This window comes from Nomascus leucogenys, chromosome 14 (genome assembly GCF_006542625.1).
Source record: "Nomascus leucogenys isolate Asia chromosome 14, Asia_NLE_v1, whole genome shotgun sequence".
Lineage (NCBI taxonomy): Eukaryota > Metazoa > Chordata > Mammalia > Primates > Hylobatidae > Nomascus > Nomascus leucogenys.
Window position 1 is genome coordinate 29,760,778 of NC_044394.1, and position 14,626 is coordinate 29,775,403.

The 14,626-nt window shown below is 45.5% G+C and overlaps 1 protein-coding gene across 1 annotated transcript in view; it reads left to right on the forward strand.

Moving 5' to 3' along the window:
- The window catches only part of SLC1A4 (solute carrier family 1 member 4), a 34,327-nt gene extending 22,448 nt beyond the window's left edge, over positions 1 to 11,879 (forward strand). The window contains exons 5-8 of the mRNA XM_003262459.3: positions 4,450 to 4,683; positions 6,085 to 6,279; positions 6,559 to 6,693; positions 8,931 to 11,879. Coding sequence (XP_003262507.1) covers positions 4,450 to 4,683; positions 6,085 to 6,279; positions 6,559 to 6,693; positions 8,931 to 9,165 — 799 coding nt within the window. The 3' untranslated portion in view covers positions 9,166 to 11,879. The remainder of the gene's footprint in view (positions 1 to 4,449; positions 4,684 to 6,084; positions 6,280 to 6,558; positions 6,694 to 8,930) is intronic.
- Positions 11,880 to 14,626: the final 2,747 nt, after the last annotated feature.

Genomic DNA, 14,626 nt, shown 5'->3' on the forward strand with positions numbered 1-14,626 from the left:
TCCACCTGCCTTAGCCTCCCAAACCGCTGGGATTACAGGCATGAGCCACTGCACCCAGCCGCTTCTACTTAGTTGTTTTTTTGTTTTTTGTGTTTTTTTGTTTTTTGAGACGGAGTCTCGCTGTGTCGCCCAGGCTGGAGTGCAGTGGTGCGATCTCGGCTCACTGAAAGCTCCGCCTCCTACGTTCAAGCCATTCTCCTGCCTCAGCCTCCTGAGTAGCTGGGATTATAGACAACCACCAGCACGCCCAGCTAATTTTTTGTATTTTTAGTAGAGATGGGGTTTCACTGTATTAGCCATGATGGTCTCGATCTCCTGACCTCGTGATCCGCCCGCCTCAGCCTCCCAAAGTGCTGGGATTACAGGCGTGAGCCACCGCGCCCGGCCTACTTAATTTTTAAGAACTAGTTTCTCCTTACATGCACAAAGCATTTTCCTTACTTTCAACCCTTAAAGATCCCAGAACTTCTCTCTCTCAGATAGTGCTGGATGACAGCTGGATTGATTTTAGGAGAAGTTTGAAATTGAATGGGAGGCTAAGTTTAGACCCCTTACCAGTGATGTTTCTCTTGTTCAATCTGAAAATTCCAGAGCCTGACTCTATCACTGCCAATACGATTTCATGTGATTGTTGTTCTAGAGAGAGAACTGATATTTTCAGAAAAGAAAAGGTATTTAGATGTCAAGTTCTTTTCTTGGCTTTTTTTAAGTCTAAAATATTAATATTTTCCAAAGTTTAGACTAAAAAAAAGAAATTGGGGCAGGCAGAGTGGTGGCTCATGCCTGTAATCCCAGCACTTTGGGAGGCCAAGGCCGGTGTATTGCTTGAGCTCAGGAGTTCAAGACCAGCCTGGGCAACAAAGTGAGGCCCTATCTCTACAAAATATAAACAATTAAATTAAATTTAAAAGTAAAAAAAGAAACTGATTGTATTAGTCCGTTCTCACACTGCTATAAAGAAATACCTGAAACTGGGCAATTTATAATGAAGAGAGGATTAATTGGCTCACAGTTCTACAGGCTATACAGGAAGCATGGCTGGGAAGGCCTCAGGAAACTTACAAGCATGGCAGAAGGCGAAGGGGAAGCAGGCATGTCTTCACATGGCCAGAGCAGGAGGAAGAAAGACAGGGGGAAGGTGGGGGATTACAATTCCATATAAGATTTGGGTGAGGACATAAATCCAAACCATATCACTGATAGTCCCATGTTAGGACATTTGCATTTTGTTTTGTTTTGTTTTGTTTGTTTGTTTTTGAGACAGAGTTTTGCTCTTGTTGCCCAGGCTGCAGTGCAATGGCACAATCTCGGCTCACCGCAACCTCCGCCTCCCAGATTCAAGCGATTCTCCTGCCTCAGCCTCCTGAGATGCTGGGATTACAGGCATGCGCCATCATGTCCGGCTAATTTTGTATTTTTAGTAGAGATAGGGTTTCTCCATGTTGGTCAGGCTGGTCTCAAACTCCCGACCTCAGATGATCTGCCCACCTTGGCCCCCCAGTGCTAGGATTACAGGCATGAGCCACTGCGCCCAGCCAGACATTTGCTTTTAATCTGGAAACTAATTTAGTCATTCCTTCAATTTGATGTACCAGTCACATAAGCAGGTATTCAGTAGGGCAGATCCTGCTGAATGTCTAACTGCAGCAAGAGAACGAGAGACCTGTTGCTCAGAAATGTATATTATACAGGATTGAAGTTTAAAATGCCTTAACTAGTTAAGGGATCTCAACCAAGTATGTGAGGCATTGTTAGTATTACCGCTTTCTGCAGTCTTTCCTTTACTAACTACCCACTCCAAAACCCTAGTACCTGCCTACCCTACACTATTCACAGAAATAACTTGCAGATGTATTAAATCCAGAGTCAGCCAACTTTGCAAGCCACATGCTCTCTATTGCAACTACCCAACTCTGCCACGGTAAGAGAAAAGTTCCTATTCACAATTTGTAAATGAAAGAGCATGACTATGTTCCAATAAAACTTTATTTACAAAAACTCACGCTGCTAACTCCTGGATTAAACTAACCAGGGACGAAGGAAGAAAAGAAAGAAAGAAAGAGAAGAGTCTTCTAAAAATATTAGAAGAAAATATAGAGGCAGGGAAAGTCTTCCTAAACAAGATATAAAAAGCAAAAGCCATAAAAAGCTGCTAAACTTAACCACATCAAAACATAAAAAGTCTGCATGCAAAAGATACTTTGAACAAAGTTAAAAGTCAAGACATTCATTTCTAAAAATTGATACATATATTTGCATACTGTATATATAGAAAACAAAAGTTCTGATTACTGAAAAACAAAAATCACTGAACAAACTATCAGAAAATAGACACAGTATGTGAAACCTGAATGACCAGTAAACATTTTAAGGGATGCTCAACCTCATTAGAAATAAAGGAAATGAAAATTTGGTTTTATCAGGCATTGATAATGGTGAGGCTGAGGTTTCTCAACCATGACACTATTGACATTTTGGGCTGATCAGTCTTTGTGGGAAGCTATCTCATGACTGTAGGATGTTTAGCACCGTCTGGCCCCCACCTGCATGATGCCACTAGCACCATGCCCCAAAAGTTGTGACAACCAAACTGTTTTCCAGACAAAATCATCCCTGGATAAGAACCACTGTTGCAGAGGGAAGATTATTCTCCTGGACTGCTGGTGGGAATGTGATATGCAATAACCACTTTGGAGAACAATAGGGCAATATCTACTGAAATTTAAAGTGTGCACATCCTATAACTTAGCAGTTCACTTCTTAGCATCTCTACCTAGAGAACAAAGGCATGTGGTTACCACAAAGCATGTCTGCAATGTCATTTGTAATGATAAACCTGGGAACAACTTAAACGTCCACCAACAGGACAATGACAAAATAACCTATGGTATTTCCATTCTGAAGATAATATTTAAAGACAATGAGGTAAAGGTGGAAACAACCCAAATGTCCATCATTGGCTGAATGGATAAACAAAATGAGATAGAGACGTACAACAGGATATTATTCAGCCTTAGAAAGGAGTACAATTCTAGCTCATGCTCCAATGTGGATGAAGCCCGAAGACATCATAAGTGGAACAACCCAGACACAAAAGGACAAATACTGTATGATTCCACCTTTGTGTACCTAGAATAGTCAAATTCAGAGAGGATGTAGAACAGTGATTCTCAGAAGCTGTGAGGAGGGGAAAACAGGCCGTTATGTTTAATAATTTCAAAGTTTGGGATGATGGAAAAGTTCTGGATTTGGATAGTGATGATAGTTGCAAAAGAATGTGAGTGAACTTCATGCCACTGAACTCTACACTTAAAAATAGTTAAGATGGTAAATTGTATGTTATGTATATTTTACCACAATAAAAAATGAATGGGGTAAATTTCTATGTATTGATATGAAAAGATTTCAAAGACATAATATAGGGTGAAAAAGAAATAAACACAGATTTAAATACATACCTATGTATCTAATTGCATAGAGGTAGGAGTGGTTATTTGAGGAGGATCCTGGCTTGAGGACGGTACTTAAAGAGGATTTTGGTGTCATCTACATTTTAATTTTTTGAAAGGAGAATGTATTTATGTATTACTATCGGGTTTTTAATTAATAATTACTGCTTAGAATATCTCTAGAAAGAAAACTCAAGAAACCAGTGACATTGTCTCCAGGGAGGGGAAATCTGGGTGCTTGGGAGACAGATGAGAGGGAGACTTCATTCTATTCACTCTTTTGTACCCCTTGAAATTTGAACTATGTGACATTATTACCTACACAATTAAAATTTACAAATAAAGTCAGCAGTTAGAAAATTCTTCCTGAATTTATATTAATTCAAAACAACTGACTTTTGTTCTTTGTAGCTCCCACAATCCATTCCTTCCCATCCTGCCTTTAAAAAACTCTCACGCTCCAGGCGTGTTCCCAGAGTGTCATTGTTAATGACTTTTTCCCACGGAATCATGTTGTCTAAGCCACAAAGAATTTAAAACTTCACAAAAGTCCTAGCTTTGGCTCAATTTTCTATCACAGCCACTCTGTGAAATAGGTGTTAGTCTTTGTGTTTCTAAGTTCTCACAACAAGCCTGAGCAAAGCCAAAAGTCAGGCTCACAGTCCTGGAGGCTTTGATCTCGAGTTCCTTGCCTTTCCTCCTGGGAATCCCTGTGACTAGTAGCATCCTTCTGTTAAGGACATACTATATCCAAGGGGAAAGACGTCTGGGTTCTGGTCCTGACTCTGTTACCCTTGGCGAGTGGTCATCCTCATTTTACCCAGTCTCATGGCCTGTAAAATGGGGATGGTATAACCCTGACCGTTTCGGTTCCTCGGGGTTATCCTAGGGAGAGATGAAGACGGCCTGGTTGAAAGTCTGCATTCTGCCTCAGGAAGGACCTGCATCTCTCACCCCAGCCTTATCCCCTACCGATGAGTACCCTGTGCTTGTGCCCTAGGTACGTACCTGTGGGCATCATGTTCCTTGTTGGAAGCAAGATCGTGGAAATGAAAGACATCATCGTGCTGGTGACCAGCCTGGGGAAATACATCTTTGCATCTATATTGGGCCATGTTATTCATGGAGGAATTGTTCTGCCACTTATTTATTTTGTTTTCACACGAAAAAACCCATTCAGATTCCTCCTGGGCCTCCTCGCCCCATTTGCGACAGCATTTGCTACCTGCTCCAGGTGAGTGGGTTTTGGATCTTTTCACTGCTCTGAGCCATATTAACATGGAACCAGGTGAGCCTAGTGGCAGATGCACAACCAGTGTCTTGACATAGTTTAATTCCTGGAAAACTCTAAATCGGTCTTCTGTTGTTTTTTTTTTTTTTTTTTTTTCTTTTTTAAGAGACAAGATCTTCCCGTGATTGCCCAGGCTGGTCCTGAACTCCTGGGCTCAAGTGATCCTCCCACCTCAGCCTCCGGTATAGCTGGGATTACAGGCATGCACAGCCACACCGAGCGTCACATGATTTCTTAAAATGACCAGCCCAAAGCTTTTCTGTATTCCCCTGGGGTGGGTTTCTGTTTCATTTACTATTCTACTGAAGTTACCTCATTCTCTTCTCCCTCTTGCTCCTGAGAGGTCAGCAGATCATTAATTAGCCCAGCTGCGGGTCCCTCACCCTAATTAGGAAGACCTTTGCCTGAGTAAAAGAAGGCAGCCCACCTAACTCAAAATGCATTGCAGGGAAGTTTCTAGAATGGTTCCTGCCCAATTCTCCCTTTCTGAATATGTGAATTAGAAAACGAGTCTGAGGCACCGTGGTGAGGGATGCATGCTCAGCCCTCTAGGAGTCCACAATAGTGTGGGATTATCTAATTTAGCACAAGAGATGCATCCTGTCATTCACTGGAAAAACTTAAAAAAAAAAACTGGGTTTTCCAAATATGTTAAAACTTTCAAAGGATGGCAGCACGTCGTTTCATTCACACATTTCGTTTTGCCTCTACTGCTCACTTCCTCCCAATCTGGATGGCTATTTATATAACACAGAGGTGGGAGTAAAAAAAAAAAAATTAGGGAAGGAATTTCCTCTGGCCTAGACAAAAACCTGTTTCTCAGCTGCACCAACTAACCTCTGCAGAGCCTGCAGAGCCTGCAGAGCCAGCTAGAGCAAGCAGGTACTGTGCTTATGGTTATCTACTTATTCTTTCCAAGCTCACAGAGCCATTTCTGGGTTTTGGCCTAAAAGAAAAAAAAAATCGTAGTTTACCATTTACTTTTGGGAGCGGAGCACTCAAGAGAGGAGATGCACATGTAGAGTAACTAGTTGTTTGTTCTCTTGGGAACATTTTGCACCAGGAGGCAATGTGCAGTTCTTAAGAAACTTGGAATACGTGAATCCAAGTAAATAATAGAATAGGTAAATGAAGGCAGTCATATTTTAAGTATCTTGGGAGTTGCCAAAACCTCATGTTGTGACAGAAGTTTTAAGGTGATTCTGTTTTTTTCCCTTATTTCAAGAGAAGAAAGCCAGAAACGAAGATGGTGCTAATTGCTCTGTTCTGGGGTCTGGGACAAGACACATGTTAGCCTGCCAGGGACTGTTGTCATGTCTGGCAGTTTGTTTTTCCCATTTCTAGCTCAGCGACCCTTCCCTCTATGATGAAGTGCATTGAAGAGAACAATGGTGTGGACAAGAGGATCAGCAGGTTTATTCTCCCCATCGGGGCCACCGTGAACATGGACGGAGCAGCCATCTTCCAGTGTGTGGCCGCGGTGTTCATTGCGCAACTCAACAACGTAGAGCTCAACGCGGGACAGATTTTCACCATTCTGTAAGTTCCTCATTCTTTCCCTGGCTCAAAACTGAAGGCTTTTCTTGTGATTTCCTTTGAAAAACCAATCTCACCACAACTTGGTGTCTCGCTCATAAAATGAGGACAGTGGGGATTCGTTACTCGAAGAGCGTGTGTTGACTCTCAAGGGCATAGCCAGCAGAACCTATGGTGGGGTGGTTTTTAGTTTCCAGCCACACTGCAGCTGCATGGTCTGCATTTCTCTGTGTCCACTCCATGCTCTATGTTAATGGCTGGCCCTGCTCTGCTGTCCCTTAGAGTGACTGCCACAGCGTCCAGTGTTGGAGCAGCAGGCGTGCCAGCTGGAGGGGTCCTCACCATTGCCATTATCCTGGAGGCCATTGGGCTGCCTACTCATGACCTGTCTCTGATCCTGGCTGTGGACTGGATTGTGTAAGTAACAAGTCCTGAGAACACCAAAAAGAGTCTGCACTGAGTTCCCTAGGAGCTTAACACTGCTGGGCCTGGGGCATGCAGAGAAACTTCAGACACACTCCAGCCTTGTGAAGGAGGCTACAGTGGAGCTAAAAGGGCAAGATTTAGAGCTAGGAAAAATTAAACAATATGAGAGTCACATGCCCCCGAACATCCAGGAATGACCATGAGATGTCATTACCAAGAACTTGCTTATAGCATCCGGTAAAGTAGGGGTCCACAGCTGAGGCCCTCAGCGCAGGCCCAAGGGACACAAGGGTCTATGGAGTTGTTGACTGCATAGGAGTAATAAGTCGATGGAGCAGTGATCCTTTGGGAATGACTGTCCCTGGCCTGGAAGATTCCAAGGAGTGATTTCCGTGAGGGGAGAGAGGATGAACCATGCCGATGTGAGTGACTTGGGCTTGGGCTCAGCAGAGGAGGAGGTAGGGAAGAAGGTGTGATCCAGACCACATCTCTGGGGCTGCTCTGAAGACACAAAACAGTTTCTGTGCATGGATTCCTTGAGTCACGTGATACCTTTTGCCGTCATGAATAATATCTGTTTTATAGGGAAGGCTGGCTGAGGTACTAAAGTTGAGACAGTAGAGCCTGTGGGTACGAAAATGAGCCCTGGAGCCCAGGTGCCTGGATTGAAATCCCAGATTTGCCATCTAGTAGTTGTGTAATGTGCACTGTGTGTGCTTTGATCTGCTCATCTGTAAAATGGGAATGATCATAGCACCCACACCAGGGTTGTGGGGAAGATTGAGCGAGTTAGCATGGGAACAGCACACAGAATAATGAGCATGTGGTAAAACATTCAATTCATGTCAGCAAAGAAAGACACTCCAGACCAGGTTCGTCACAGGCAGGGCCTGGCACTGAGCTCGTGGACTGGCCTGCTGCAGGTGGGAATGGTGGTTTTTCCAACTTGAAGGGGCTTCTCAGAGCAATGAGGGTAAAATCTGCAAAAGAGACCCGCATTGTGCAGACACCTTATCAGAGGGAACTCTGTCCCTGAGCTGGCCAGCTGGAGACAGAGCTGTCACCAGAGCTGACAGAGGCCCCCTCTCCCTCACCCAGCCACCTCCTGTGCATGGAGAAGAGGCATCCAAGAGGTGCTTGGCCAGGAACAGGGAAACAGGGCACCAAGCTGGCTGCCCAGTGGAGACCTGAAGTCACACAGGCCTGCCAGCCACCCCATCCCCTCTGATTCTGCAGACAGCAGGACCACACTCTGCAGGGAGTCAGCTCCCCAGTGCCCTCAGGGAAGACCACATTTTTCCCTCTCTTCAAAATGTGCACAATACTTCCTCTGAGCTCCAGGGACAGGGGAATGGTATTGGCTAATCTATAACACAAGCTAGCTTCTGGAAAGGATAGTGATATTTTCTTTGAGATGGTATTTATATTTGCCGATGGCAATGGAACACATATGAAGATTAACATCCGCAGTAAAGTAGCATTGAAATGAGAAGGGAAACTCCCACAGTGTATTATTCAGTGGAAGAAAAGCTAGACACAAAACCATATCCACACTATTATCCCAATATGTTTGTTTATTTGTTTACTTATTAGAGTCAGGGTCTTACTCTGTGGTCCAGGCTGGAGGGCAATGGCATCATCATAGCTCACTGAAGCTTTGAAGCTTTGAACTCCTGGACTCAAGCAATCCCCCCACCTCAGCCTCCTGAGTAGCTAGGATTACAGGCACACAGTACCATGCCCAGCTAATTTGTTTATTTTTTTGTAGAGATAAGATCTCACTACGTTGCCCAGGCTGGTCTCAAACTCCTGGCCCTAAACAGTCCTCCCACCTCAGCCTCCCAAATTGCTGGGATTACAGGCATGAGCCACTGTGCCTAGCTTATGTGTGATTTTTAATTATGGTGTCTAATACATAAAAAATACGTGTATTGAAAGGTGACTGGAAGGAAATAGATTAAAATGTGCATACAGATTCACTCAGTAGTAGACTAGGGGTGAGTGGCTTGTTTGCTTCTTTATGCTCCTTTTTATTCTTTCTATAAAAATAAAAAGTGTTTAAAGAAAATCAATTTAGAATAAGGTAAAGCCTATGCCTTAGAAGCATGCTGTCCAGGAAGCAACAGGGCCCCTCACAAACATGACTTTCCCTCGGCATCCAGGCTGCCTGTGACAGGACCCGATTGCCCAGCAGTAGATGTAATAGCTGCCTCTTCTTTTCCCACCAGGGACCGGACCACTACGGTGGTGAATGTGGAAGGGGATGCCCTGGGTGCAGGCATTCTCCACCACCTGAATCAGAAGGCAACGAAGAAAGGCGAGCAGGAACTTGCTGAGGTGAAAGTGGAAGCCATCCCCAACTGCAAGTCTGAGGAGGAGACATCGCCCCTGGTGACACACCAGAACCCCGCTGGCCCCGTGGCCAGTGCCCCAGAACTGGAATCCAAGGAGTCGGTTCTGTGATGGGGCTGAGCTTTGGGCTTCCCTGCCAGCAGTCATGTCTCACCCTGTTCACCCAGCCGCCAGTCATGGACACAGGGCACCGCCCTTGCCAACTTTTACCCTCCCAAGCAATGCTTTGGCCCAGTCGCTGGCCTGAGGCTTACCTCTCAGCACTGGCATCGGGCTCCCCAGCTGGAACTGGTTACCAAGGACAAGGACACTCTGACATTCGGCTTGATCCATGTCCAGGTGCAACTGTATGTACGCCAGGGATCTGTTTGGAAACAACCCCTTGAGCTGCCAGGCTCAAGAAATCATGGACTCAGGATCCTGTATGGTTACACCTTGGAAAAAATGCAGATGTATTTCACTCTCCCTGGTCAGCTCTGCATCAGGTGTTTTCTGAGCAAACCAAGGCGGTTTATAGTCATCTGTCGCATTGCCTCGAGTTGCAGTAATTGAAAAAATGCTCAAATTCTTAGCCATGGCTGGACTTTGCTGAGCTGGGACTCAGGTGTTTAAAGAGTTTGTGCTATAGCTAGGTGTGGATAGCTTCTGATCCCTGGGTGCTGGGAGACTGCAGGTGCCGCACATTGTCAAGTTAGAAATACTCCAGGTGGGTGTTAGCACTGTGGGGGTCTCTGGTCTACAGCCTTAGGTAAACAACTTAGATTCTGAGATCAAAGAAAAAAGGAGAGGGAATGCAGCCTTGTGGGGGTGAAGCGGGGCAGAGCGTTCTCTAATCTAATCAGGACAGGACAGGTTTCACACACAATTGTCCCAGTTCTCATCCCAGCCCTGGGGCACTTTTCTGCTTCCTTCCAGAGGCCTGGGCCTCTGACAACACTTTAGCTTTTTCTCCATTCACGCTGACTTGGCAACAGGCCAGAGAGGGGCCTCCTTCCCTGGGGAGGTGTGATGTAGTCATCACATTCAGGACCCTTGTTGATTTATCATCTATTATTTGAATTCAACTGGACACTGTAAAATGCTGCACTGCAGCAAAAATAAAACCACCACCACCCCAGAGAAAACCATGTACTAAGTGGAGTGGGGTACCCCCATTCACAGGTTCCCAGGTTCCCTGGCTTTGGCTGATTTCAAAATATAGATCCCTTTCTTGCCAGTACATCCAAGTTTAAAATTATCAGCGAAATGGTCCATGTTTTTCCAATTGCCTGCTGACACGGTTCTAAGCTAAGTGAGGGGGAAGATCTGAGAGCATGCTGTTTGTGGCTGTTGATGCATATTCGTGATGTAACAGGTCCTGGGGCCTCACTTTACCCCATTTGTAAAATGGGGCTAATGTCACCTGCCTCTTACCTACCTCAGAGGGATTTGGTGAGGCAAACTGTTAATCTTTGAAAACGACCATTTCACTTCTTGGATATCAAGTGCTAACCCAGTACGCTCTTCTTTTTTATGTAAGGAACAGCTTTCTCCACAGAGTCCTTCTGCTGGTGAGGACAGCGTTTCTGAGCAGGGCTTTGTTCTCTATGTGCATTAGGACTTTTATCATGCCCTTGTTCTGTGTGTAGTTACTTGACAGCATCAGATGCAGCCTCTTCCTAATGTCTTTCAAGTTTTCATGAACTAGCAACCCCACCTTCCACCATGGTTCTGGGCGCCTGATTTTGCTGTGACTCCCAGACCCAGGCACTGTTTCTGCCATCCTGTAACAGGCCATTAAAGCTCCCCAGTGTTCAACCTCCTTCATTCCCTTGTTTTCCCTGTTGCTATGTGTCACCTGGGCCCTACAGACAGGGGCACACGTTTATGGATGTGTGTACCATTGAGATGAGAATGGGTAGATGGAATGGAGACCATCAAGCCACACCTCCTTCTTAAAATTGGGGACATGAGCCTGAGCAAAACAGGTGAAGAAGAGCCATGGGACACAGAGTTGACCCAGCCAGGGGGAAAGCCCGGCTCTCTTTAAACCAGCTAAGCCATTCCAGTCTCCTGTGAAGCCAGAAGGGACCAGGAACCGTGCAGAGGAAACTGGAAACTTTTCCCCGCTGGGTAGAGCACGTTGCTGATACTCGTTTTCAAAGGAAACAATCACATTGTTTGATTCCAAATGGCAAATGAACACTCACTATTTTTCAGGCTTCAGTAAATCTTTTTTTCTTCCCTCATATATATATATATACACAACACACACACACACATATGTATATCTATACACACGTGTGTTGTGTTGTGTGTGTGTGTGTGTGTGTGTGTGTGTAGTTTTAGCTCCAAGCCAAGCAAGCTTGTGTTTGGATAGAGGTGAACTTAACTATTAACTACAAGTTGTATGTCTGTGGTATCTTGATTTTCCCATTTCTAAAGATGAATTTCACAAAGCCATAAAGCGTGAAATTAGAGCTGGACTTAAGACTCATTGGCCAACCATCCTGTGTCCTGGCCTGGCCCTGTAGTAAGAAGCGTGTCTCGGTCTGGAGAAGGGTGCTTCCGAGAGTGTGCAGGTGGCCCTTCCCCCTTGGAGGCGAGAAGAGAGAATGTGCCGTGTATCTTCCTGGTTTTCAGTCCACAGAGTCGGTAGACCAGGGGTTACCTGACTGGGGAAAATCTCACATCTCCTTGTCTGAAAACGTTTCCCCTGCTGTTCTCTTCCTAACATGTTGTGGTAAATCTGTTCAGATACTGTTCATCTGACTGTTTTGTACATGTGACAATTGCCTTAAAACATAGCACAGTCCTCAGAAATGAATACAGTGTTTCCACTGGAATCTGCAGTTCCTTTATTCCCTTCTTGTGTGTTGAAGTGGTACTTGCTGATGGAGGAGCTGTTGCTCTTCTAGGAGATGGGCTTTGGGTGACCAAAGGGCTTTGTTTTCCTTGCTCCTTTCATCAGGCACGAGCCCCTATGGCAGGGCAGGCATGCTCAGGGGGCAGTGCTACTGCCGGAGCTGCTGTTGCTGATCCTTTTGCGGCCACCAGCTTGCAACTGGGAAGCATCAAGCTGCTCAGGGGCTTCCCACTCCACACCGGCAGGGCTCTTGTAAAAAGTGTGTGGTTTTGCCACATACCTCCATAAAGTTATGTCTTATCAGAACGACTAGGTCAACAGGCCCTAACTGAGCATCTACTGTAAGGCAAGCATTAAGTAGGAACAACAGGAAGAAAGCCCCAGGCCCTAGAATTCTGGGAAAGTCCCTGAAAGACAGCAGTTGCCCATGCCTCTACTATGGCACCACCACACCTCGCCCAAGCTTTTATATAATCTTGTTTTCAGTGACACCACATTCCAGCAACATTAGGGAATCTAGACACCTCTCATAATAGGATTATCCTGCAAACAGACTGGAAGCCTCTGAAGAAACAGATCCCCTCTCTGACCTGAACATTTCCAGCTCTCATATAATACAGGAACCGGTTTTCATTTCTGGGCAATCCCCAAAGGATGAGGAGAGAGTTCACACCGATCAGGGGCCTGATGGGGCCTGCTGGGAATAACAATTTGGATTCTTACCCTGGAGTGTGGTTGCCTTGATTCTCTGTCGTGGAGAGTGTTTGGAGGTTGTGATTAGTACTTGATGAGTCAGTTTTCTGATGTAACCAAACCAAGAGGAGCAAATCTACACTCTCAAACCATCTCTTCCCTGGGGATCAGAAGGAGTGCTGATCTGATGAGCCACTTGAGCCTGCTCACAGGAACTGTAAATCGTGTTTGAGTGGCACAGACGATGTAACAGGGAGGACCATGGGCTGTCTGGGTTCCACTCCCAGCTCTGCTGCTTGCTTGCTGCACGACCCTGGGCATGATAACCTCTCCATGGCGTAGTCTCATATTTAAAATTGGGAGACTGAGTGCAGTGGCTCACACCGTCATCCCAGCACTTGGGGAGGCCAATGCAGGAGGATTGCTTGAGGCCAAGAGTTTGAGACCAGTCTGGGCAGCAAAACAAGACCCTGTCACTATAAAAAAAAATTTAAAAATTAGCTGTGCATACAAAATTAGCTGCACACCTATAGTCCCAACTACTCCAGAGGTTGGGGTAGAAGGATTCATGAACCTGGGAGGTCAAAGCTGCAGCGAGCCATGATCATGCCATCGTAGTCTAGACTGGGTGACAGAGTGAGAGTCTGTTTCAAAAAATATATATATTTTTTTTTAAAAAAGAAAAGCCTTGGCTGGGCGTGGTGGCTCACACCTATAATCCCAGCACTTTGGGAGGCCAGGGTGGGCGGATCGCTTGAGGTCAAGAGTTCGAGACCAGCCCAGCCAACATGGTGAAACCCCATCTCTACTAAAAATACAAAAATTTAGCCAGGTGGGGTAGCAAGTGCCTGTAATCCCAACTACTTGGGAGACTGAGGCAGGAGAATCACTGGAACCCAGGAGGCAGAGGTCTCAAAAAAAAAAAAAAAAAAAAAAGAGCCTTTTACCCAAACGTGTATAACTGATAAAGTTCAACATTGTAAGTTAAAGTGTGGTCTGAATCTAGGCAACTGATTCTGTTTACATTGGCGGGGCTTCCTCAACATGCAGTTCTGCAGGCCACCATTCACGTATTCTGTGCAAATGGAGCTTGCAGGAGTTGTGCGGTACATAGCCTTCATGGCTATAACATGGCAGCCCTGAACTGTGGGGTGAGTTGCAGTTAAAAGCTTTGACTCTCAACTCAAAAAGCATGTTGAATCTGTCTTCCCTATAAATTGTTTCCCTTTTAATAGTTATGGGCCAATCAGTTTCAAAGCAATAGGGTTGCAGTCTAGAGGAACTTCCTTAATCAGCTTCACTCGTCATAATTTTTCCATTTGTGGTGTTCCTCTAACAAAGCATCTGTGTTTGTGGCTATGCACTTTGTGGTATCAATGAACCTTTTCTCTCTCTAGTCCTCAGAGCACCCTGGGTTGGCTAGATGGATTGCTCACAGACCTTCCTCACCTCCAAGCCCCTCTAGGAGAACCAATCTCATGACAAAAGCATGGCCCTGAGATCTTGTGAGTGGTAGCCCACTCCATTCAGTCCTTCCAGAAACACAATACAACAATGGTCAGGCCTGAAAGAGCCCCGATGCCAAAGAGCACAGTGTTATAAACCCAACAAACTGATCTACGGGGAGGGGGAGAAGTCAGTTTTGTAGTTTCCTTCAGGTGCAGGGAGAGCAGCCTGTGGAAGTGCTGGGAATGCTCTATTTCTTGATCTGGATAGGTGTTTGCTTTGTGATAATTCATTAAGCTATACACTTATGTGGTTTATTTGCTTTTGGTGGATGGAGTCTCACTCTCTCACCCAGGCTGGAGTACAGAGGTGCCATCTCAGTTCACTACAACCTCCGCTTCCCAGGCTCAAGTAATTCTCCCGCCTCAGCCTCCCGAGGAGCTGGGATTACAGGCTTGCTCCACCACACTCGGCTAATTTTTGTATTTTTTTAGTATAGACGGGGTTTCACCATGTTGGCCAGGGCTAGTCTTGAACTCCTAACCTCAAGTGATCTGCCCGCCTTGGCCTCCCAAAGTGCTGGGATTA